This window comes from Lampetra fluviatilis, chromosome 4, assembly GCF_964198595.1.
Source record: "Lampetra fluviatilis chromosome 4, kcLamFluv1.1, whole genome shotgun sequence".
Taxonomy (NCBI): Eukaryota; Metazoa; Chordata; class Hyperoartia; order Petromyzontiformes; family Petromyzontidae; genus Lampetra; species Lampetra fluviatilis.
The window spans coordinates 2,141,294-2,166,707 of record NC_136278.1 but is presented as its reverse complement, the minus strand read 5'-3'; the positions used below and the strand labels follow the sequence as shown (position 1 = coordinate 2,166,707).

At 46.4% G+C, this 25,414-nt stretch overlaps 1 protein-coding gene across 3 annotated transcripts in view; it reads left to right on the top strand.

The window, feature by feature from the left end:
• The window catches only part of LOC144931473 (ectonucleoside triphosphate diphosphohydrolase 8-like), a 51,982-nt gene that overhangs the window by 18,317 nt on the left and 8,251 nt on the right, over positions 1–25,414 (top strand). For all 3 annotated transcript variants that reach the window (XM_078855318.1, XM_078855315.1, XM_078855316.1), the window contains 3 exons: positions 9,609–9,745; positions 14,056–14,173; positions 24,869–25,019. In XM_078855318.1, the coding sequence (XP_078711444.1) occupies positions 9,609–9,745; positions 14,056–14,173; positions 24,869–25,019 (406 nt within the window). The remainder of the gene's footprint in view (positions 1–9,608; positions 9,746–14,055; positions 14,174–24,868; positions 25,020–25,414) is intronic.

Genomic DNA, 25,414 nt, shown 5'->3' with positions numbered 1-25,414 from the left:
TCGTGTAATTTTGAGAGACATTTTTGAGAGAGAAAAAACCTGTGATTTTTACACAGCCATATTTCTAGATATATTTTTTATACTCTGAGGTTAAACATTGAGGCGGCTCTCTTGAGAGAGAGATAGGGCAGTGCATTCATCATTGGCCGTTTGAGAAATCACTCCGTGTGCAACACATCTCTCGGATTCCAAATGAGCAGGGAAACCGAGACTGCTCTCAAATTTTGGCACCGACTTTTACCTGCAACAAGCCCCCCCCCCCCCCAAATACTGCCTTGTGAAATACGAAGGCATGGGGCCAGTCATGGCTTAAAGGCACCGCTGCTTGGTTGGTAGTCGGAGCCTGGCTCCCATCCGCGTGCCGTGCGTGTCTGATCGGAATGCCCGCGCGGCTGCGCCACCCATTGTTATGCCAAACGTGAATCTCATTGGCAAGCGGAATCATCGCAGCTGCCTGCGTGGCCGTGGCAAATGTAACGGTGTCCGTCCCCGCGTCTTAATGCCCCACAAAAGACAAATAGTTCACTACTTTAGCCCACCCGTGTGTTGAAGAGTGAATCCACAACATAAAAAAAAATAGTTGAGTGAATCCACAACATTTACAATTTTTTTGTTGAAGAGTGAATCCACAACATTTACAATTGTTTTGTAAATGTGGATTCACTCTTCAACAATATTTTTTGTAAATGTTGTGGATTCACTCTTCAACACACCGGTGGGCTAAAGTAGTGAACTATTTGTCTTTTGTCAACGTGACACCTTTTAACGGGTGCTCGTAAACTGCCCCTTTCAGAATGGCACACCGAGTTGTCTTGATATCGGACGTCCCCGATACGTCTCCGCATTGACATCTACGTTTGCGCCGCGCCTCGTGTGAAAGCCGCCGTCGCGAGTCACGAACATGCAGAGTTGACGGCTTGCCAGGAAGTCGGCGGCGTGAGTTTAAAGTCTGTCTTTTTTTTACTGCGGTAAAAATGCTGCGAATTCACGGCATGGCAAATGTATACTCGCAAACTGCGGTACGCACTTGAAGTTCACTTTTTTTTACTCATTTAATAAATATGATGTGCTACTTCATATTGCTTCGTCTACTGACTGCAGAAGACTACTGCATTGTTTCAAAATGGTATGAAAGTAAAGTTGGTTATCATAGACAACAGTAAATAAATAAAATGCCTGTAAATCTTGACTTGTGTTCGACTGAATGCCCAATAATATTTGGATTTCTCCAGGCACCGGTTGAATATTTGGAGGCAAAAAATTGTTTCTGAAACCACATTTTGGATGGAAGAGCAGCCACGCATGTTTAAATTAAATGTTAATTGAGAGAATATTTAAAAAAATGAATAGGTTGTGGATACGTTAAATTTGCTTGTGCAACCATTGGGTGGGTGGGCGGGCAGGGGTTTGTGGCGCAGTGGTTAGCGCGCTGAGCTACACACCTGGCAGTCCGAGTTCGATTCCCCGAGGTCGATTCCCCGAGGTCGATTCCCCGAGGTCGACTCATCTTCAAATGAGTAGTACCTGGTGGGGTCCAAAAACAACGCCACCTTGGGGAGACACAGACAGCCCGGACGTGGCGCTGGCCACCCACGCCCTCGTGTGTCGTGCCGGCCTTCATAGGTGCATGCCAACAGCACTTGCCCAAACAGTGAGCTAAGGCTACAAAGGGAGCGGGGGGGGGACCGTTGTCTTCATCTTTATTATTCTAATCGGGGAAGATACTCATAATAAACGTTTTTGGGTTAAATCGCGTTATTTATAAATGTGTCGTAACCCTCCACGACCCGACACGGCCAATCAGTAAAAAAAGTGTCACGTTGACAAAAGACAAATCGTTCACTACTTTAGCCCACCAGTGTGTTAAAAGTGAATCCACAACATTTACAATTTTTTTTTGTAAGTGGATTCACTCTCAAACACACCGGTGGGCTAAAGTAGTGAACTATTTGCCTTTTGTCAACGTGACAGTTTTTTTTACTGCTTGGCCGTGTCGGGTGGTGGAGGCTTACGACACATTTATAAATAACGCGATCTAACCCAAAAACGTTTATTATGAATAATATTGGTCGCGAAAGCCTACGTGTTAAACTGGGGGGAAACACATTGCGTTGTTTTGCAGCTGTCAATACATACGGCATAGACCGCTCTTCTTGTTTAGGATCGTCCGTTCACACACGATTTATCAATTCGCCCGGAGGAGTCTCCGGATGAAAATCATCATCTGTCACCACCCATTGCAAGCGTCTCGTGTTTTTGTTGCATGGGACAACGCCAACGGGGGGGGGGGGTTCGTGTCAATGTAGAAGGGACGTGCACGGCAAGGTGGTGAACGCAGCGGTGAACCCTTCTAACGGGACGGATCGATTACATTTCATTGTGGTCTGTCGAACTTCTGGGAATGAAACTGCGGTGGGCGATAAATAGGTTGTTCGCACCCCTCGATTGCGAGTGACCTGGCGGTAACCCCTCTGTGGCAACGCGATAAACGAATGTGAAACCGACTCGCGGAGGCCAGTGGGGAAAATAGGGAAGTGTATTCACGCTGCTTCGAGAGAGGCAATTGTGGAATGCAGGCATTCGCGGGGTGTCTAGAGTTACGTTCCTTTTCACTTAGTGCCATTTTCAATCGATACGCTGGAACCAGTTTAGTGCAGTTTCGTTTACATGGAAACATTAGCCGCGCTCGATCTGCGGTCTGTGCTGCCATTGATCTGCCATGCATTTGTGGACACGTGGCTTCCAGAAATGGGAGTCTAATTAAAATTAAGTGCAGTCCGGAGGTAATTGCTCTAAGGTACAGCAACGAAGGAATGCACACACACATGCCAGCGAGAGCTGCGTGTTTGGCATTGAAGGCATACATGTTTGTGCCACGGTGGCGAGATGTTAACTACCTCGCCCGATATACAGGAGGAGGGTTCGATCTCGAAACTGACGCTGACTATATGTTTGGAGTTTGCGTGCCTCTTTCTCCGTGGCCGCCTGGATTTTTCTCTGAGTCCTCTGTTTTTTTCCGTCCACGTTCAGTATCGACGTCACCCGTTTTCATAGTATTTGGGTTGATGCTGTATATTTTCACGTGATAAGCCACTTCGTTGTGCTATCATTTGTGATAGTCAGGTCGCTTCTAAAAACAGAGCTATATAGCTCAGTGGGCCTTAAATGATACAATAAATAAAATGTATAGTTTAGTTTAGATATGCCGTGGCCCAGTGTGACCTCTGTTTGGCCTGGTTCTTGCAGTCTACATGGTACCTCCGTGGGAGTTGCAAGAACCGTGGAGAAGCATCATCACCATCGCCTCCTCGATAGGCGTCATGCAAATCACTCAGCAGAGATTAAGGACAAATGCCCTCTCGCTGGACACCACAGTCAGGGCAGACATATGAGAAGGTCTATCTAACGTGTAAACATCGGTATAAAGTTACAGTTACGCCGTTGACAAATGGGTGACTGGATACAAATACAACGACAAACTGGTTTATCTTGAGAAAAAGCCTCGCCGTGCTTTGGAATTAAGCGAATGATACGCGAGATTAAGAACCCGTTATTGTACAGTGCCGTACGCGAAAAGGTCACATTTGTGAACGGCTGTCGAGAATGACAGCTCCACCGAGCACAAAGCTTCTCTGGGTCTAGATGGAACTGGTCAGGACATGTATATGACGGTCGGATATGCGAGGTTGTACTGTACTTCATGTACGTGCCATAAAAAATACATAAAATCTGTGAAATGCTGCGCATGATTGTAATGTGGAACAAAATCCAAATGTACATTACTTTATGACAGCAAGTAATCTACCGATAGAGCTGATAATCCTTTAAGATGTACGTCTTCATTTGGAAATTGCGTAATCATCGTTTAGTGGTTTTCATGTTTTTTGGAGTTGTCAGCATGTCACAGCTGCAGGCAGTGTCGAAGAAAGTTTGAATCCGCAAACAGGCCAGCTTTAAATATCATAGCCAAGTTTGGTGTGCTCATGTCATAATGGAATACGATTTGGGATATCGAGCAACAATTCAAGCGGTGCTTCAATGCGGCCACTTGTCCGTGTTTATGACCCAGTTTGTGTCTTTCTAGTAAACGCGTTTTTTGCTCCATAAAATACTCCGAAGCTGCCGCGCACCACGCCGTGAATATTGCCGTCTCCTGAGTTCACCTCGCCTGCGCACGAGTACGCTTTAGGCTGATTAAGATCGGGGACTTGCGGCTACGTGACATAAACAAAAAACAAACAAGGATCAGAGCGCGGCAATAAATCCAAGTTGCAGCGGCATCGATGGGGAGGCTCTTGAAGGCACCGTGCATCTCGAGTAGCCGAGCGACTTCTTGTTTACACACCAGATGATGACAGACCACAGCTGGTGGAACAAGGAAGTGGCTCGATGTGTATTGAGTTGTAATGCCGATCATAATAATTAAAATTTATAATGCGCATTCCATCCTAGGATCACAATGGGCACTGGCAGAGCCAGTGGGGGGTGTGGTGGCACGTGCCTCCCCCCCCAATGATCCAATCGAAATCCCTAATTTTGATCGGATCATTGGGGTTTATTAGTAATAAATCGGCATTTTGCGACCACCACTGCCACTGTGTAGCATAGTATTACGTGCCAGGGACTCTATGAGATGATAGGACAATAGTCTGAGTCCATCATTGGCAATAAGTAACGGCAAAGCGGTTAAAAGCGACTCACAGAATTGTGCGCAGTTGTGTATACAGCACACGACTTCCCTGAAGACTTTCACCTTCAGCGAGCGCCATGCCGACCACACACGGTTCGAATTCGACCCTCGATCGATGGCTGCGCCATCGCCGCACACGCGTCGAATAAAAGGCAAGGGACAAGTCCTTACTTACTAACAACTCCTGCATCAGTTTTCATTGCTGGAGGGGTTGCCCCTCTACCTGAAAATCCTGGCTCCGCCATTGCCAACGGGCAATGCATGAAAGCAGGAAACAAAAACAGAACCAGGGCAACCAGACCAATACTCTTAGGCTTATTCGGTAAAGTCACGTATGTAAAAAATAAAAATTATAGAAGTAATAATAGAAATAAAATAATAAATCACGACGTTTCGGAGGCAACACAAACTTCCGTCTTCACAGCACAATTGCTGTATCAAGTAAAGATACTTTAGATATGATAATTGTTTTTTTACCCTTCTATCTGGCAACAAAACTGACACCTTTTTTACAAGGAGTCATGTTTACATAGACCACAATACCTGCAGTCATAATGCAAACAAAAAACATAACTCTGATAATGTATGCACTGTCCTTGAAGTTGATTGGTCCACACCCGAGACAGCTTTCCTTAGAGCCTAGTCTCACATGGGTTGGACCAGATGACGCCAAAAGGCGCACAACTCAAAGAGAGTCCATCACAACTCAAGAGAGTCCATTATATTGATGTAATTTAAGCAAAAAAATATATACATAGACAGAATAAAATACCGCGTGAGATTGGACCCAAAAAAATTCAAAGCAAAGGGATGGTACGGGAACATTCAAATCGCTTCCTCTTTGTGTCACGCTGTGCCACTCAGCGGCTGTCACCCAGGAGACTCTCAAATCTCATTTCATGAACGCTCACGTAGGTAAAACATTAAAATTAATAAAAGTAAAACAAGGTGCTCTGCAAACCTCCTGGCTACCATCAAAGGTTTGTACACGAAGCCATACAAATATACAAACACAGACATAATTTCAATCGTGATGATGGTTACAAACTGAGTAATCATTGGAAAGATGTGATTAACCATGCAAAAAAGATTTAACTACACTTATTTGGACCATCTTATTTGACAGACAACTATTACAGGTTATTGATAGACAGACAGGCTTGTTTTACCATGTTTAGTTGTTTCTTTTTTCACACTATTGTTATGTAGGCCAGGCTTAGTCACAAACCGTACCTCTCCATAACAAAGGCTCAGCCTCTTAAGCCTCACCTTACCATATTAATAAAAAGTGTGCCGTACTTGGCCCTTCCCTCTCTCCAACCATTATATATACGGAGTGGTAGCTCTTGTAATCTCTCATTTACTTGATACAGCTGTCGTGGCTGTGACGGTTCCACCTGAAGACGGAAGCTTGTGTTGCCTCCGAAACGTCGTGATTTTTATTTTATTTTACTTTTATTAATGTTTATCTTTTACCTCCGTGACTTTACCGAAAAAACCTAAGAATATGAATCCTTGCAGTCACGAAAGCTTCAAATCTAGAATTCATGAACGCTGTCTACTGCGTCGCTTCCTTTAGTGGCTGTGGGTATTCGTAGCAAAAAAACGTTTGCATCGTCAATAACAGTGGCATTGTAATGGGTCGCAACTGCAGGTGGCAGGATATCCCCTTAGTGAGATAGCTGTTCTGGGAAATGTGTAAGTCTTCTCATTAAAAGTACCTTTTTTGTCAGTTGATTAATTATACACCACCCGCTGTAACGCATTACACGTGGTTCTACTAGATGCTGGAGATGATAAATCCACACGTCGTGGCAACGCTAATGGTGTTACTTTCACTTGACTGTAGGCGAGATATATCCGCCTTGTTCTCGCGGCCACGTGCTGCTGACGGTCCGTCAAGATGCAATGCGGGTCTCCTTTGTAAGGGACGTCGAACGGAGGTCGGACGCAGCAACCACTTTACCTCTCTTGGCATCTCCGTATCTCCGCATGCTTATTTGCTTCTGCGTGTTTCGCAAACAGCAGCCGCGTTGTGTTGCAATGCATTGGAAAGGCAAAAGTCGCGGGCGGGCGGGTGGGTCTGCTTGCCAGAGCATGGTTGGTTGTTATGTTGTCGTATTTTCCTTCTCGATTTGCCCGTGTTTCGATAGTGCGCCATCTCTCCATACTCGAGTTTGTTCGAAGGTGCCCGTGTTTCTAATCAATTTGTCATGGTGGGCAGTATGCACTGATTGAAAGCATTCATTTTCAAGCACATCGGTTTGCTGCTTCTCAGTAAGTTCATTTTTACTATTAAAAAAAGCATCCATCCCCGTGTCGTAATTTTACATGTCCAGAATTTTCAAATGCAGTCGCTTTAAAACAATTTTCAAATCCAGGACCCGAAGACCTTCCCTTTCTGCTCTGTCAATGACTGCCTGTTTCCATCTTTCCGAGTAGATTGACTGTCAGTGACATAATCCTCCCCATCACTCTGCTCTCCCACTTAACCTCAGTAAAAAAAATGTGCATCTCTCTACATTGTAGCATCATCGGTCGGTTTCAGTCAGTTTATTCCGTGTAAGGCCCATTGAGCTAAGCAGCTCTTATTCATTGGGGACCAGGCCAAAACGGCAGGCAGGTTACACGGGAAGCGAGGGTTTACAGGGGCTGTATTGAGTGGCTGGTACGATAAGAGCCAGCAACTCACACGGGAAGGGAGGGTTTACAGGAGTTTGCATAGAACAGATGCAATTAATGAAAATTAGAATAATGACATGCATGTCTTCATTTCATTTTCGAACAGCATCTTGAGACGGGGTCACATTTGAAAAGCTTTCTGAGGTTAAATGCTTTTGTACTTGTTTTTTTAACGAGTACGGTGTAATGGGAGAAATGAAAAAAAAGCTGATATGTTCAAAAGAAGCAAAGAGGGATGCACACACGGAATTGTTCCGAACGACAGAAAAAGGGACAGTTGTATTGAAGAACGTACGCAAGAGAGCGATATAATGTAAATTTGACACGTAGGCTTTCGCGACCAATATCATCCATAATAGAGGTTTTTGGGTTAGATCACGTAAATATATAAATGTGTCGTTAAAACCCGCCACCACCCGACACAGCCAACTAGTAAGGGTTGTCACGTAACCAGAAAATACCAATTCGTCACTAGTACAGCACTAGTGTATTGTGTAGTGTATAGTGTAGCGTATAGTGTAGTATACTATATTCTTAGGTTTTACTAGTACAGCACTAACCGGTGTGTTGGAGAGCCAAGCCACGACATCTACAATCTGAGTACGACGTTTCGCCAGTAATTACAACTACCTTCATCAGGCGACAGCCAGATTTGTGGAGAAGTCCACCTGTTTCGTTCTTTACATAGAGGCGTAGATGTGGTGACCACGCTTCTGCACGCTTGAGCCACGTGGGGAGGGGGATTACTGAGGCAACGTACATGATGCATGTGCCTTGTGCGAGCCCTTTGAACTTGTCCTTCCTGTCTATTGTGTTTATTAAAATAGCCCTGCCAACGGTAATCCTTATTGAAGTACGCTGCCCTTTGTAGGCATGCATTTAAATAATGTATTATTTCATTATTCGCTTCCATGCAGCACTAAGACGGTAGCTATCCGAACGGTTAAAGTTGTTTTGATTGCTTTCAATGTCGAAAGATTCTCTAATTAGTCTTGGCTAGTAGAAGCTAGTTTTGAACAAAACTTCAACATTATCAAAATCAATTGAGTGTCCTTGTTGGCACGCGTGTTTTGCTACTGCTGACAGTTGCATTTGGGAGAATTTAATATTTCTCTGATGCTCTTTTAGTCTCGTGCTGATCATTCGTCCTGTTTGCCCAACATAACATTTACCACACGTGCAGTTAATCCTGTACACACCTTCTGTTGATAGATTCGGTAATACATCTTTTGTACCAGATATTAAATTCTGTATTTTTTATGTACCGTGCCAAATCTGACTCGAATGTTTCGTTTTTCCAAACATCTGGCTAGTTTATCAGTTACTCCCGCAATGTACGGTATTTTTATCGTTTTAATTACTTGGGCAGTTTCACTGCTCTTGTTATTTGATTTGGTTTTGGTAGTCAATGCCCTGTTGATTTGTGCACCATTAAAGAAGCGCTGCAAATGAACGGTTACAATGACAGAGCAACGAAATGACAAGAGCAACGGATTAATCGTTGCCGAGGCATGATTATTATGATGATGATGCACGTAATCTTGAATGCAACCACGAGAATTGGCGCACCGGCTTTAAAGCTAACACCTGGTTCTGTGTGTGTGTGCGTGTGCACGCGTGTGTGTCCCATTGGGGGAGCGGTAGTGTAGCGGTTAGCGCGCTGCGCTATGAACCTGGTGACCCGGGTTCGATTCCCGCTCATGGCCAACACCAGTGACGATTATCTGAACCGGTCCTGGGCATCCCCTAGGTCGACTCAGCCTGAAATGAGTACCTGGTGCGGTGTGTAAACATCGCCACTGGGGAGACAAAGGCGGTCGGGCGTGGTGCTCGCCACCCACCCCCTCGTGTACCGTTACGGCCTTCATAGGTGCTCGCTAACAGCACTTGCCCCTACAGTCTGTTAAGGCTATACGGGGGATCTTTGTCTTTGTCCCATTGGAGAGCGGTGGCACAATGGTCAGCGCACTACACTTCGAACCCGGCGACCCAAGACGATGATCTGAAACCGGTCCTGGGCCTCCCCTAGGTCGACTCGGCCTCAAATGAGTATCTGGTGCGCTGTATAAACATCGCCACTAGGGAGACAAAGGCGGGCCGGGTGTGGTGTTGGCCACCCACCCTCTTGTGTGCCGTGCCGGCCTTCATGGGTGCTACTCGCTAATAGAACTTTCCTCCCCAACAGTCTGTTAAGGCTCCACGGGGGATCTTTGTCCCATTGTGTCCGCACGTTCAGGCAAGCAGCGGGCCAGGACGACGCCGAGGCAGCGATGTCTGCTCAAGGCCCTGGGGCTCGCGCTCTTCGTCGTGCTGGTGACCGCGATTGTTTCCATCGCTGTGGCGCAGAGCAAGAAGCTCCCCCCTCCGCTCAAGGTACCCTGCACCACCGCACATGCAGCCCCCCCCCCCCCTCCTCCCCTACTCCCCGTCACCTTGAGCCCACGAGGGTGGAACTCTTGCTCTGGTGGTCTTCCCTTGTGGCTGTGCCTCCCCGCCCACAGCCAGCGCTCTGTCCACTTTCACAGCGCGGTGCAATCTGTTCTTCCCATCCTCATGGATCGTTGTCCCCACCCCCCCAACTACCATATTTCAAGTATTGGACATTCACTGTCGCCATCCCAACTTGACCTTTGTGCTTGGATAGTAATGAAGTAATAATACAAATATTAATAATAGTTGATAGCACTTTTGATTTAAAGCTTTCGTGACTGCATGGATTCATATTCTTGGTTCTTTCGGTAAAGTCACGTAGAAGGGAAATAAGAAAATAATATAAATATAAAACAATAAAAAATTTCACGACGTTTTGACTGCAACACAAGCAATCATCATTAGGTGTGAAATCCACAGCAAGAAATAATTTTTTTCAAATTTTGTGTTCCAGTCGAAACGTCGTGAGAATTTTAATTGTTTTATATTTCTATTATTTTATTATTTCCCTTCTACGTGACTTTACCGAAAGAACCAAGAATATTATAGCACTTTTTCAAGCCATTTCTGGATGAAGTTCTTCCCATATCGTGGTGGTCCTGGGGGTTGTTGACTGATCTTCACTACTCTGGTTGGTGTATTTATGTTTGTATGTTGAACTTTTTTCGCACCGTACGTAGCCAATCGTGCTAATTGGAGGTGTGGGGGAATGACAACACACTGAACACAAAAAAACGGTTTTAAAGTGCATTGCTCCAGTGGCTTCCTAATATCGGAAGGAAGAGCTTTCCAGACGCCCGCAGAAGCGCATCTGAAAGCACGATGGCTCGGTGTGGGTTTGGTGAGCGAGAGGGGACGGGAGCGGTTCAGGTACCACTCCCCACTGATGTTAGCCACGGCCAAGAATCGGGCTCAGGTGGCCAGGTTCGTGGTGCAGTGCACTACCCACCGCGCCAAACACTCCTTCTACTCGAAGGGGTCACTAGTGAAATCAACGTTATTTCGAGATATTTTATAAGATGTGTGCAAATGTACATGTGTCCTCATAAAATAACATCCTACTTGATTAAAGCAATTGTCTAGATCCTGTACAGTTTTTTTCGATTAAATGCATTTGGGAGCTGGTGAGAACGTTTTAAGTTGAAGGCAGCTTAATGTGATGCATTCTATCCCTCCAGCAGCTATCATCAGGATGCTGCTATTAGAGGTAAATGATTAAATCGCTGCACGTGACGTCAGCAGTGGCTGTTAAAGAGAAACAGATCCTCTTTGAAGTGCAGTGATTTGCCTTGTTTGACCAAAACAACATGGCAATTTTGATTCAAACAAGTTGAGAAAAGCAGTGTGTGTCACTTGACCCTGGTGGTCAGATGTTGTGGGAGACTTGCACTGAAACGATGTGGATGTAAATGAGAGGGAGGTTGCTGGCTAATGAGCCACTAGTCTTTGCTCAGCCCCACTGGAAATCTTTCCTCCGACCTGCCCTAATTCCTATTTTGGAGGCATTCTCTGGCATGTCACTGAATCTCTGGCACTTCCTCACACGGCCACCCCAATACCCGCAATTCACCACGAAGTGGCGGTGACATCACCACGGCGCCTGTGCCAGGCCAGGTGCACTTTGAGGCCACGTGAAGTGCTGAAGGCTCGCTGACAAGGAGGTCTCGGGACTGACCCAGCTGCCATGGGTCGGCTTACTGAGATGATTGGTAGATGCACCAGCTGTACCCCCCACTGTTGCCACCTTGCTGGATTTAACCGCCTGGCGCTCCGCTCGTTGTTGTGAGCTTCGCTCCTCTGGCCTCCGTTGTTGCTGGACGGCGACTGCCCCCACAGCTAAGAGGAGAGCCATAAGAAGAATTGACAGCAGAGCCTACAAGCTGTGGATGGCTGCACTCTGTAATTTGGAAATTAAAATTCACTCGCAAGACAAATAAGCAACGGTCGAAAACTGTTTCCTTCCCTGTCGTCTGCACTGCTGGAGGTTTTATTTCCATTTTCGCGAGTTTCTAATGATTTCATTCAACGTACTCCTTGTAAAACACATTTAGCCTTTCCGCACTCCCCCAGTGCCATTGTGCGAGGTTGGTAATCTTGCGGCTGGAATCTGCGCCTCGCCCACGTCCACACGGAGGAGGAGGAGGAATGTTTTTTTGCTGTCGTGGTGATTTCTTGTTCCCGTTTTTTGTGTTCACATTGTTGCTGGGCTCTCGTGCTGCAGCCTCAAGAAGCATTCTGGCTGAACTGTTGCATTAAAGTGCAATAAGTTAAAGTTCCCAGAGGACTGTCAGCCAAAAAATGTGTATGTTTATATTTTTGTTATTAAGTCCATAATTTTAAACAAAACCCTCTGCGTACGCGCCGGCCCTTGCCCGACAAGTAGATCCGCTGTTTAGAGGAGTCTTGTGGCATGTTTGTTTTTGTAATTCCACAACTGTAGTACACAAATGTTAATCTGTAATTGGAAAAAAATGTAAATGTTTTTGATTGATTGGCCACATGTAGTTTCGCCGTAACCTGAATCCTGCGGGACCGATTTGGATTCCCAGTCGAAGTCCGTTCCTTGGTGTGACCTGGGCTGACCCGAGGTTAACTCTGCACCTCCGAATCCCCGCACCTCCGATTAGCGCGGTTGGCGACGTACGGTGCGGAAGAAGTTCAGCATACATACGAAGATACAACTCGGCATATATAAAGTTTACCCGTATGAACATTACACGCGTCACAATTCACCCCCCACCCCCTCCCACCCTAGCAGTTAGATGTATTGCCACGTTTCTGGATCGCGATTCGATTGAAGAATCGATTGCTCATTTTTTTCATTTGTACATATTGACTGTCTGCCGCGCGTAATCTCTTGTATTTTTTCGATTTAAAGCTTTCGTGACTGCAGGGATTCATCTTCTTGGTTCTTTCGGTAAAGTCACGTAGAAGGGAAAAAAATAAAACATAATAAAATACAATACAATTGTGAGAATTATTATTTTATTATTTCCCTTCTACGTGACTTTACCGAAAGAACCAAGAAGATGACTGTTGTATCTCATTTGTACACTGCCTCATTTATATTATCTCATAGAAATGTACGTTCGCGTTTTAAAATTTGGTGACTGGTAAACACTCGATCCTCTCACGCTCTGTTCCATGCGTACAACGGGAGCGTACGAATAGAATTGAATCGACGAGTGGATGCGTCTTTGCATCCCTAACGATCGTCAAGAGAGGTGACAAAGTGACCGCCGTGCCTGTATGCCACTTGCCGCACCGCTCGCTCGCGTGATGCTCGGCTGCCAGGAGAGGCAGATATTCTTAGGTTTTTTCGGTAAAGTCACGTAGGAAAAAAATTTAAAATTAATAAAAGTAAAATGAAAATAACTTTTTTATTAATGATTTTAATGATTTTTATTCTATTTTTATTTAATTTTTTTTACCTACGTGACTTTACCGAAAAAACCTAAGAATATGAATCCTTGCAGTCACGAAAGCTTCAAATCTAGAAGGAGAGGCAGACTCAACAAATCAAACGGAATCGTCGTTGCATGTGGTGTTCGCGATGTTTCACAGACGAGTATCACCTGCAGTAGTTTCATAGTTACTACCGGCGAAACGTCACGGTACTCGAATTGTAAATGTTGTTGTGGATTTGCTCTCCAACACACCGGTGTGCTGTGCTAGTAACGAATCGGCACGTTCTGTTTACGTGACAAATCTTACTAATTGGCTGTGTCGGGTGGTGGCGGGTTCAACGACACATATTTACGCGATTTAACCCAAAATAAACTCTTAATTACAGAGTTTCATCGTAGCGGGCGATGTTGCCGTGTGGTTTTACCCAATCAGGTACAGTTTGGACCGTGACGCTGGCAGACGTGGCCTACTTTTTTTTTAAAATAGCGTCCTGGGATATTTGACCTCTCCTGTGCAGCAGATGCCGCGCATTTTATTTTGGAAATGCACCCACGGTGTTCAACAGGGCCGACCGCTGGGCTTGGAACCGTGAAGCTCTGCAACAAGCGGCCAACGCTCCACCGCTCGGCCGTGCGGGGCCCGACGCATGTGTCGTTCGTGTGCCTGGTGCCGCCGGTGTGTTAACGTCTCCATCGGGGAGACAAAGGCGGGCGGGCGGGCGTGGCGCTGGCCACCCACCCCCCTCGTGTGCAATGCCGGCCTTCATTAGGCACTCGCTAACAGCACCTGCCCCGAAAGTCTGTTAAGGCTATGGGGGGGGGGGATATCTTTGTCATTGTGTGCAGTACGGAGTGGTGCTGGATGCGGGTTCTTCCCACACATCGCTGTTCGTGTACCAGTGGCCAGCGGACAAGGAGAACGACACCGGGGTGGTGACACAGGTCGCGCACATCGACGTTGAGGGTGAGTGCACTTTTAAGAGTGTTTTGATTTCCAAAATTTGGTTCCAATTGTGCCATTGAGGTCATGTCACGAGATAAGATTGTACTTTCGGAACTCTGCAGCTAGCAGGAAATCATCCTGTGCCAGAGAACAGCTTTATAATATGTTACGCAACTATTTCTGAGGCTACAGAGAAGACAGACCTTGAAAGCTGCGGTGTATGGGAGGATTGCTATGGTATAAAACTCATGCATTTTATTTTAGTGCGGTAAAAATATACCAGCCATTAAAAATATCCTTCTTTAGCATTCTCTCTGTCACACACATGGTCTTTCGAGAATGGGAAAAGGGTATTTTTTATTTGGGGAATTTCATTTTCCTTTTGGCGACTGAAGAGTATTTGTTTTGTAAGGTTCGCAGGAAACCGTTGGATAGTTCAAAGATAAATACAAATTGAGATGTGTCCCAAACCCACTCCCGGCCTCCTTAAAAATTATTAAGCTTTCATTCCTGCCATGTTTTTTTGCTTGTCCAGCATTTTAAAAAAATATTTAGATTAAGATCCATTGAAAGATTTTTTTTACAGCCTAATTTTGCGGTCAACTCAACTTTGCATACATGGGACGTCGGAAACGGCATGCGGTGAGCTGTGGAGGTCATTCGGGGTTCGCACGAGCGAGCGGGGCCCCTCTTAAAGATGCCAACCGAAGGATCGTGAACCGTTGTGTTCGTTCGCGTTGTAACATCCGGTTGGCCCTGCCACTTGCATGGGCATCCAAATACGGAACGACCGATTTTGAAGTTGACGTACATTCAGCGTTTCTGCGAGGTCACCCAAGAGTTGAGTACCCTGTTCGACAGGGTCGATGAACCGTGGCACAATCAAAGGCCACTGTCGTTGCAGATGGCACGGCGCTCCGGGACTCGCAATGCAGCGGGGTTCATATCACAGTCCCTCCCTTCTTTTCAATGTTTTCACAAAAAGAAAGGAACTTGGTAGAACAGTGAGGTCGCCTGTGCATTTTTTTGGCATGACGCAAAAGAAAAGTCTCCAAAAAGAATTCTTCACTTTGACTCTTTGACCCACTGGGACTAGATGTTCCTTATTCAGTTTTTTTTTTGGGGGGGAGGGGGGGGATGTGTGACACGAGTTTAACAGACCGTGATAAAACTATTGGGATGGGGAAAATACTTTTGAGCACCAGGCAGCGCTCCGTTTCCATTACACATGGGCCCTGGATTTCGGCTGAACAGGATTGTGTTAAAAAATATATTCTGAATGTAAAATTATCAAGGAGGAGCGGCGTTGTGATTTGGTGCACAATGGTATGAACCCGGCAACCTGGTTTTGATTCCCATGTCATGGTTCAGAGCAGTCGCAAGGGATGTCTGGTACTGTCCCAGGTCTCAAACTTGATTTGAAGCTTCCGTGACTGCAGGAATTACTCTTTGGTTCTTTCGGTAAAGTCACGTAGAAAGAAAATAAATTAAATAATAGAATACGACGTTTCGATTGCAACACAAGCAACCATCATCAGGTAAGAATGAATGAGAAAACAAACCGAGTAAACTTATAAATATAATGCAATACAACACAGAGAGTCGGCTAACACAACAGCCAACACCCTTCCTGGTTGATTACGTTCTTCCAAAGATTGCTACATTTGAGAGAGAGAGAGACAAAACACAGACACGAAGACACAAAGACAGACACACAAGCAGAGAGAGACACACACACACACAGAGACACACAGAGAGACACACACATAGACACAAAGGTCAACTCAACTCAACCAAGCGATGTCTCAACCAGTCCTGATACTCATTCGCTAGCCCGTGAGGACAGGGTGAATCTGTGCGTGCCTGTGAAGCGTATTGTGATGGCTAAACGCAAAACCCTAGCCCCAGGCTTGACAAAGTGAACGTGATATATTAACACGGTGTCCTGCTCGTAAAATGTGCCTAGTTCAGGTTTGGCAACGTGCTGTCAAGGGGGACGCGGGTAAGGGGGAGAGGGGGGTGCGGGTGCGGTAGGGATGTCGGGTCGTGTCCATGTGTCCCCATGCACTTTTGGACAAAACGGTCCATCTGGCTCAGCGGTCAGCAACCAAAGCGACAAGGAGAAGAGCCACGTTTTTGTTTTGTCTTAATTCGGTCAATAGTTCAGTGTTTCAATGCACGTGAAATACGAGACCCGGTGGCCGTTGACGAATAACGTCGCAGAGCGGCCCCCTGGTCTGGCTCCATCTGTACCACACCGTGGTGCTCGCTGAGAATCTGGCGTGGTTCCCTGAGCACCTGTTTGTTTGACACCACTTCTACAAGCCTCAGCCAGGGGTGCGTCTACTAAATTAACCTCCACCCACCATCCTCCGTTCCCCTCTACCCCCCCCCCCCCTGGTTGTTATCTGACCACATTTTGACATTTCTCAGCACTTTCTCGCTCTGCTTGTTGCGTCACTCCTCGGCGTTCTTTGCTCTCGCGTGGCTTTTATTCCTCCCCCCCCCGCTCCAGAAATCTTGTGACCAATGTCTTAGTCACTGCTGTTGACGTGATGCTATAAAAAGGCAATAAGGTGCACAGTGTGACCACATTCATGAAGCCATAATACACAGGCATCAGGCAGGAAGAAGTCCCTTTTTAAAGCGATGACCAGGCACTGACAGCATGTTTGCACAGTTGTACTGCAAATGTACCACGTATTGTGTGCTTTCCAGCTCATGCAGTTAACTGCTGTACCTATGTTGGTCTGTCAATAGCCCTATTCCTCCCTGTTCCGTTGGGTGTGACGTGACGCGTGATTAGATCCCATGCCTGCCGTCGCGATCTACGCAGCCTTCAAACAGCGCGTAACCCAAGTTGACATTCATGGGTGTACGTTTAAACCACGCAGCGGCATTAGACGTTTGTTTTTTATTTCGACCTTCGTCAATGCCGTCCCCTGTGGGCGATGTCCTTTCAACAAAAGCCAAACTCCCCCGACGTCGCTGCCTTGGAAGGTGAGAAAAGCGGAGGCCACGCAAAATTTTATAAATTAAGAAAAAAAATAAGTCTTGGCATCCGTACGTGAAGAAATGCACATGCAAATGAATGACCAAATGTGGACCGTGAACTTTCCGAAATTTAAACACGCAGGCAAGGTTTTCTGCTCGGATAAGCACAGAGCTGTTGCTCCACATTTTTCGCTCGTAAAAAAAAAAATGGCAAGTAGGTGGTGTGATGATCCCGCCCGGACCCCCCCCCGCCTCGCTCCCCTGTCCTCCCTTCGTTCAATTAATCATCAATCAACGTTTGAGATTCTGCTGCACATTACAGTGGCCTCTCATGGATGGAGGGGGCCGTATTATGTCATTGAATAATGAGTTTAGGCAAAAGATTTTAATGTCAATTCTTAAGCGCACGACACAAACGAGGAAATGTGTTTCGAGAATGTTTTTTTATACAACTCTCCGATGTGCGCTTGCTTTGTTGGGCTAAATTATTTTAGTTGACTAAACTATTTTACGTGACCTAAACTATTTTATTTTACCAGCTAAAGCCCACTGTGTGAGGTATTAGCTCTTTTTCAGCGGCGACGTGACCACACATGATAGTTCAACGAAGCGGCTTATCATCATCATCATCATCACACGTGGGAATTTACAGTCGCAGTCAAATAATCTAAAGGCATGTTGTTTCTAAATGTGGAGGGAAAAACTGGAGGAACCCAGAGAAAAATCCACGCGACCACAGGGAGACAGAGAACACGCAAACTACAAATATTCAGGCATCAGGATAGATGCCACGACCTGCATATCAGGCAACATCTCACCACCGCAGTATGCATGATGGGAGCTTTTTCAGAAACTGAATTAACCGGCGAAAACCAACGCAGTAAAATTAAAAGATGTTTGTAGACCAAATGTCTCCTTGTGCGTGCTTTGTGCTTCCGGTGTTTACAGAAACAAGGAGACGTTCTTTTTGGAATAGACCTGCAGCCATTCAGGAGACACTGTGAGCACGAGTCTTTAATCGTGATACTTCGCACGTGTCGTTTGCTAAATATTCCCAACAACGTTTCCTGATAACGATTCTTGGCAATTTGTGAAGAAACGTGTTATCAAAACCACACTTCCTCCTGTATGCTGATTTTTAGCATACATTGCTTGTGTTGTAAGAATCGATGTTGATCGAATAATTAGTGCATCATCAGGAGACAGATCTGGAACTCACTTTTAGCCAAATATTATTTTGGTAGCCAATTTTTTTCCCCATTCGTGGTGTTGGCTTTGTGTCTCACTGTGCGCGTGAGTTTTGCGCTGTGGACTTCTGAAAATCGGCTCTGAGCTTCCGAGTAGCGGTGTCAGTTGAAAATGCAGCTTGGAAATTCACGCTTCACTCCAAAAAGTGAGGTATGCATTCCAACATTTTACAAGGAGACATTTCCAATCAGAGATTTTTTTTATTAATGTCCTACACATTGCAGAGCCAGGAAATTCACAAACCACAAGTCTTTTGCGGTGGTAAGTTCGTGGCACACGTAATATTCAGAACACAGTGCTCCGCTCTGCAAATGTGTAGGACATTAATAAAAAAAAAATAGATGATTGTAAATGTCCCCTTGCAAAATGTTGGAATGCATACCTCACTTTATTTGTAGTGGAGCGTCTCGTGTCCTGGGCTTCTCTTTCTCCTTTTAAGAACATAACCTTCACAAATGGATTTTTTTGTCAAATTCTGCCAAGAAAACCCCCACACATGGCTCAAGAATCTGAGGCATTACTTTTCCACTAAATACCAACCGTTGCATGGCAATGGAAAGTTCACATTGGGCGCCGGATGGTGCCCCCTTGACCATCAATCATTTGCCACGACTCCACAAAGAAAGGCCACTTATTCATGCAGTTATTTCTTTAAATATCCGCGCTCGCGGCACCGCCTGTAACACGGCAGGCAATCCCCGCGTCGTACTTTTGCCCTTTTTGAGAGAAACCTCAGACGCTGCGTGACGGACCCCACAACCACCTGAGTTCGATTCCCAGCAGCCACGGCTCACATCGGTGGCGAGCGACGTGGACATCGGTCCCGAGCACCCACCTTCTCCGACCCACACTGACCAGCGACACCCTCTGCCATGATGGACATGGCATAGGGTGTCCATCATCCGGCAGTGGATTGACGAAGGGCCTTAAAAAAGAATGATACAATGTCTTCTTGGTTCTTTCGGTAAAGTCACCTAGAAGGGAAATAATAAAATAATAAAAATAAAACATAATAAAATAATTCTCACGACGTTTCGGCCACAATGCAAGCAGCCGTCCTCAGGTGAAGACCAGGTCTGTCGGGGAGACGGACGCTGTCTCCCCCCTTCTACGTGACTTTACCGAAAGAACCAAGAAGATGAATCCCTGCAGACACGAAAGCTTTAAATCGAAATGATACAATGTTTACGAACTGCACGACTAGTAACTGGAAGGTTGCGAGTTTCACTTCCGGGTTTAGGATCGACTCGCCACGGTGACACTTTGCGGGGAATTCAAAATTGGTTGTCCCATAAAAAAAATTAATGTCCACCGCCATACTCATGCGGAATTTCCACCGCTGGCTCTGTGCTGAAAAGAGTATATGTGCGCCCGTCACATGCTCAGTCGAGCGACACGCCACTGACGAAACAGCATTGGCTTGCTGTGCCAAAACACTTTGCACGACTAGATGAATGTAATGGTTAAAAATACAAAAATATTCAAAAGCAGGAATATTTATACTTGTTTTGTGGCCAAGCTTTGTGCACATTGTGAAATGGTTGGTTTCCTAAGAGCTCTGTTCAAATTTGAATAAGCAATATATTATCCCTGATGTGTAATAGACTGTTAACGAAAAATTACATTTATTTATTTGTTTATTTCCACATCTGCTGTTGCAATAACACGTAGTCAAGACATGAGCAAGGCAGGGCCTCGCATTTCAAGATATGTTTGATCCGAAAAAAATCAATGACAGCCCATTTAAGCAGTTTGCTGCTTTTAATAATATCTTAAGAGACTTTGACGGATGGCAACGCTTTTAACTGTTATACCAAACAACTTGAAGCAACACCGCCATGACATATTCATGTGATTTTGTTGAATGTAACATTTAACCTGTGGACATTCGTGCATGAATATCTGTAATTGTTTGTTTAATGTGTTTATTTAATACCGCAGCCAACCGTTTTCTGTGCATTTCTCTGAGTGGAGAAAAAATATCCCCCCACATGCTTTTCAAAGTCGTTACAGCGGCGTTTAAGTGTACGAGTTATGTTTTAACCCCATCATTAACACCGTTCAAGTCGTTTGAGTATCTCTTTGCGTGTTTAAAGCTATTTTAAGGTGATGAGCAGTGTGCATCGATCAGATAAATGTATTCTTAATTTTGGACTCGCTTACAATTCAAGGTAATGATGTCTTTCGCACTGAGTTGTATTCCATTGACAATAAACGCTCACGCTTAACATGACCATGTCATAAGTAATATTGTGGGCTTGAGTCAATTGCTTTTATGCGGGCGTAGTGATAAAACACTTTGTTAATAATAATATGGTTGCTGTAAGCAAGATGCATTTACTTAGCTCTCATTATATTACCTAGATTCGCTGGTTGGCCTTAATGCTGCTGGAATAGCCAATGCAGTTATATGGGGTGGCCAACAAATGCAGTTCCAATACTCCCCCTCAACTCCTGACTATTTGATTGTCACGATTCAGGGTTACTGTTCCTTTCCAGAATCAGTTGTATTGTTATGATAGTGAATAGGAGTGCCTCTCGTGACCTGAAGCCATTTCATTCATCATCACCAGCCACGCTTTGTCCACTGCTGCATTCAGACCTTCCTAACTCTTCACCGTCCTGTAATGCAACAATCCATCGAGCCTCCCCCAACATGAGCCGATTCTTATCGCTCAACCTCCGCAGTGGTCGTACACTCTCCGGCGTGTCTCTAATCATCGGCATCATCCATCGGCCATCATCTGTTGGCCATCATCCGTTGCCCAACATATCTTTACAACGACGTTTGACCGCCGAAGCCCTACCAGCCGTTTAAGTCAAAGTGATGTCTCTGCTTTGTGTTTGTTCTATTATCAGTGTGTCTCTCATTTCCATTTCGAGCGTGCCCCAGCATTCTTTGCACAGCGTTCGGCTTTTGTTCCATGTTCCCTGCCGGTGTGCGTGTTTCAGATCCGTATTTTGGCAGATGATGTGCAGTGTTTGAAAACGTTATTTTTTGTCTTTTTTCACGGCCGAGTTCGCTTTTGCAAAAGCGCTCTAACCTGCTCTCACTCGCCCCGATAGATATCAAAATAGTCCATCACAGATCCGCCTTCAACAATTGCCTTATATATACACACAGCCAAAGAGAGGGCAACGCTTATTAAAGGTGAAAACAAGATCGTGAACTGGAAGCAGCTAGATCAGGACGTAGCAGAGTTAAACTAAGCAACAGATTAAAATTAATAGAGAAGCAACGTGTGGAAATGGATGTTGCCACGTTAAATGATCACATCACTGGCAAAGTAATGGACTGTGCACTTAGATTGAAACTAAAAACAACAGGTTTTATGTCAAGCCACAAATACACACGATGAACACGAGAGAAATAAAAACACGGATAAAATCGCGAAAGAAAATATAGAATACACATAACGCTGTAAAGCCGTGCTGAAAAATAATGAGAAAAGAGATTCCAGAGAACAACACAAATCACCGAAGGCTTCATAGCAAGCAATGGGAGCATGAGCGCGATAGAAGGGAGATTGATGATCGGTAGTTCACATGTGGTACCATAGCCCCTTAGGCAGAACGTTTGATCCATGACACGTGTTCGTTCTTAGAAAACGTCTCCATCACTGTGCAAAAGCACACACTTATCAGTTGAAGTATCGTCAGTGCTTCATTGTCGAGCATTGTTTGATGCTGAAATGTATAATCGACCTGTTTGCTGGATTGCAGGCGGCCTCCTGATATTCAGTATCAGCGCTGGGAAATTATATACTTGGCATCCGATGGTTTGATTAAGTCAGAAATGTCACCGTTGCATCTGCGACCGGTCTCCTAGCGATCGAGAGCTTTAGTTCGAGGGAGACGGCTGTGACCCTTTGTGGACACGTCGCCCCGTCTTGATGCGCAAACTCCGGCAAATTGCGCTCACTTCAGTTGGGGATCGACGTTCGAAGTGGTGGACGCTCAAAAGAATGGTGCCGCCCTCATGATCGCCGCCCCCGCCTCGTGATCCGATGATCAAATACATCGCTCGAGATGCCGGTGTACGGCAGCAAGAGCAAGTTTATGCGAACGCCGTCGCAAAGAGGTCACTCGTTTGGCACCGACGGCGATCTCTTCGCTGACGATGCGCGACGGACGAATGAAATTGTTTGAATTGGTGGATAACCTCGGCTCTGCGGTGAAAGGGCTCGGGCAAAGGAATGCGACCGTGCACCGTGAAGGTGAGAAGCAGGTGGGCTACAAACGTGACCTGCAGTGTTGCTTGTGCCTGGCCGACATTAAGCAGGTATCTGAACCTGGCTACCGAATGAGAAAAAGAAAGAAACAACCAAAACGTTTTCAGCAAAAGTAACCCACCTAACCTTTCACCTCTCTCTCTCCAGGCCTCCACCTGCTTTCGTGTTTATGTTTGGCAGAGTGTTTCCAAGGTTTTATTGAAGCCTTGCTGGTGCCTCGCCGTGGGGTGGGAACGGACCACTGGGGAAATTGGGGCTTTAGTTCGCCGAGTCGATTCTGGACGCGAGCCATCCAGGGGCTGGAGTCGGCGTAAATCTTTCGCTGGCCGATTGAAGTGAATGTTTAATTTGGACCCACGTGTGTACTGACTGCAATGGCCCAACTCCACAACTAGAATTAGGGGGCAAATTCCTCGTTCCCAGATGGCCCAGTCCAAGACTGCCCGGGGGACGTACAGCGGAACGAGTCCAACAGTGCGATGAATCAGAAAGGAAAAATGTATATTGCCGTAGCAACGATGCACGCGTAACATTTCACGTTTGAGAATTGTTTACGCATAATGCACGTTTTATACAAATGGCGAGGGGGGTGGGGGGCTTATGTTTAGAGTATTTGGTTGCTGTAAACGTCCACGTGATAAGCCACTTCGTTGCGCAATCATTTGTGGCGATGTCCCTTCTGAAAACAAAGACTACTAGCTCAGGGGTCCTTACCTGGTAAAATAAAGAGTCTAGTTTTATAACATGAATCTCTTTTCAGTGATTTGCTTACTTTTCTTATACTTGGCACTCCTATCGATTGTTTTGTATTGTTTGTTGTTGTACGTTTGTAACCCCCCTCCCCTCCCCCCACTGGACATCTGTGAAAAAAAGCTTCGCAGCTCACCGGATTTCTCCAGGAGATATAAATATCACGATTCTAACTGCGACGCTAGATGCAGGCTCCTACGGCGAAAGAGAAGGCTGCAGAGCGAGGAAAGAGAAATGCAAATGAGATGGTGAACTTGGCACGGACGCAGACTGGGCCAACCCTTTACAACGGGGGACAGGGGGGGGGATGGAAGACACGAGGGGAGGAAGGTCCTCCCCGTGACTCGCTTTGCCAGCAGCATTGCAACACGCGCACACAACGCAGCAGCAGCAACGGCGCGTGACACGCTCTCCTGTGTACGTGCAGGCATACAGTGCACGCGCGACCGTCGGCAACGTGACCTCCGTGTGAACCACAAGTCACGGTGGCGTTATGGTGCAATTGGTGCGGGAAGGGAACGGCGAGAAAAAACAAATGGCGCGGATTGTCTGAAACGCCCAAAAAGATTTGTTGGGGCGAGGGGGGAGGAGATATAGAAGGAGCCGGAGATGTTAAGCCGAAGATTGATGGTACCGTTCCTCTGTCAGACAATATTTGAAACGAAAAAAACACGCAATTATTGAATGCCTCACTCAGGGCAAGCAATGGGAGTGTGAACGCAGCAAAAATGAAATGGAATACCAGTCATTTACACGTGGTCGTCCTTCAGGGGAGAAATATGGAGCGGTAAGAACGTCACAGAGAGACGATTTCTGTCGCGTGTCGCGGCAAATGGGACGCTCATTTTAGTTATACGGCTCTGCTGTGATGGTGAACAAGCCTGCACCACGAGACGAAACGGGGAAACAATGCAAACGAGATGGTTTAAAAGCAACAACACCCAACGTCATCGACACTTCAAATTAAGTGTGGCTTTCTGCAAGCACTTGCATGCACCCGCCCTCCTCCTCCTATAGCGTGCTGTCTCGATGCATCGCAACGCCGATAATGCAGCATGTGAAACGTAGATAATATATGTAGATGCGTTGCCTTTCCGCTGACCTTCAGCAACACGCGACCATGAGACCAAGGTCTACACGCCCACGATCAAGAGATATTTGATGACAGAATGTAAACCACACGGATTTTGCTGCCGAATCGCCGCGGGGCTACGCTTGGGCAGTGCGACAAAATCAATTGTTGCGCTGTACTATGCTCCAACATCTGTGCTCCCTGCCTTCGGTTAAGCCGCACTGACCAGCTGAGTGAAGCACACTCACAATATCTCCCACGACCCGCCATGCGGACAAAATGGGCTGTGCGCGTGTAAGACACGGGTTCGTAACGATGCATTGAGCCGTCGATTACGATCCATCGATATGAGTGGAGTTCTCCGCGCTGCAGCACCTGATGCTGTGCGTGCGTGCTCGTGCGGTTCTTTGCTCGCTGCAGGAGGCGGCATATCGAGCTACAAGGATAACCCGGAGATGGCCGGGCAGTCCCTGGTGCCGAGTCTCTTCAACGCCACGAAACTCGTCCCGCCGGAGAGGCACCACGAGACGCCCATCTCCTTGGGCGCCACGGCCGGCATGCGACTTCTCCGGTTAGTTCGGCGGATGCCGTTGCGGCTTCACGCTCGCAGCCTTCTCTTTCCCCCGCTCCGCCGTCGGTTCGGCCCTCCGATTTGTCCGAGCGTCCCGTTCAAACCGGCCACGAGGCTTTGCAGGGTAGAGCGAGCGGCGTGCGATCGAACAGGCCGCTGGTTCAAACTCACCACGCGTGCGAGGGGGAAACGCTCCGTCCCAGTGGCGCTTCGCTAGTTTTCAGAGAGGGGGGGCAGCCACTTTGGCCGATAAGACATCATCGGTGTGTGAGGGCCGTCACACATTTGAAACCAGTGCGGGTTTGACAGCAGCACGATGATGATGATGGGGGTGTTGTCGTCACGTGTTGTGTATTATGGGGGGCCGCACTAAAGGCCACCAGGGGCTTCCAGTG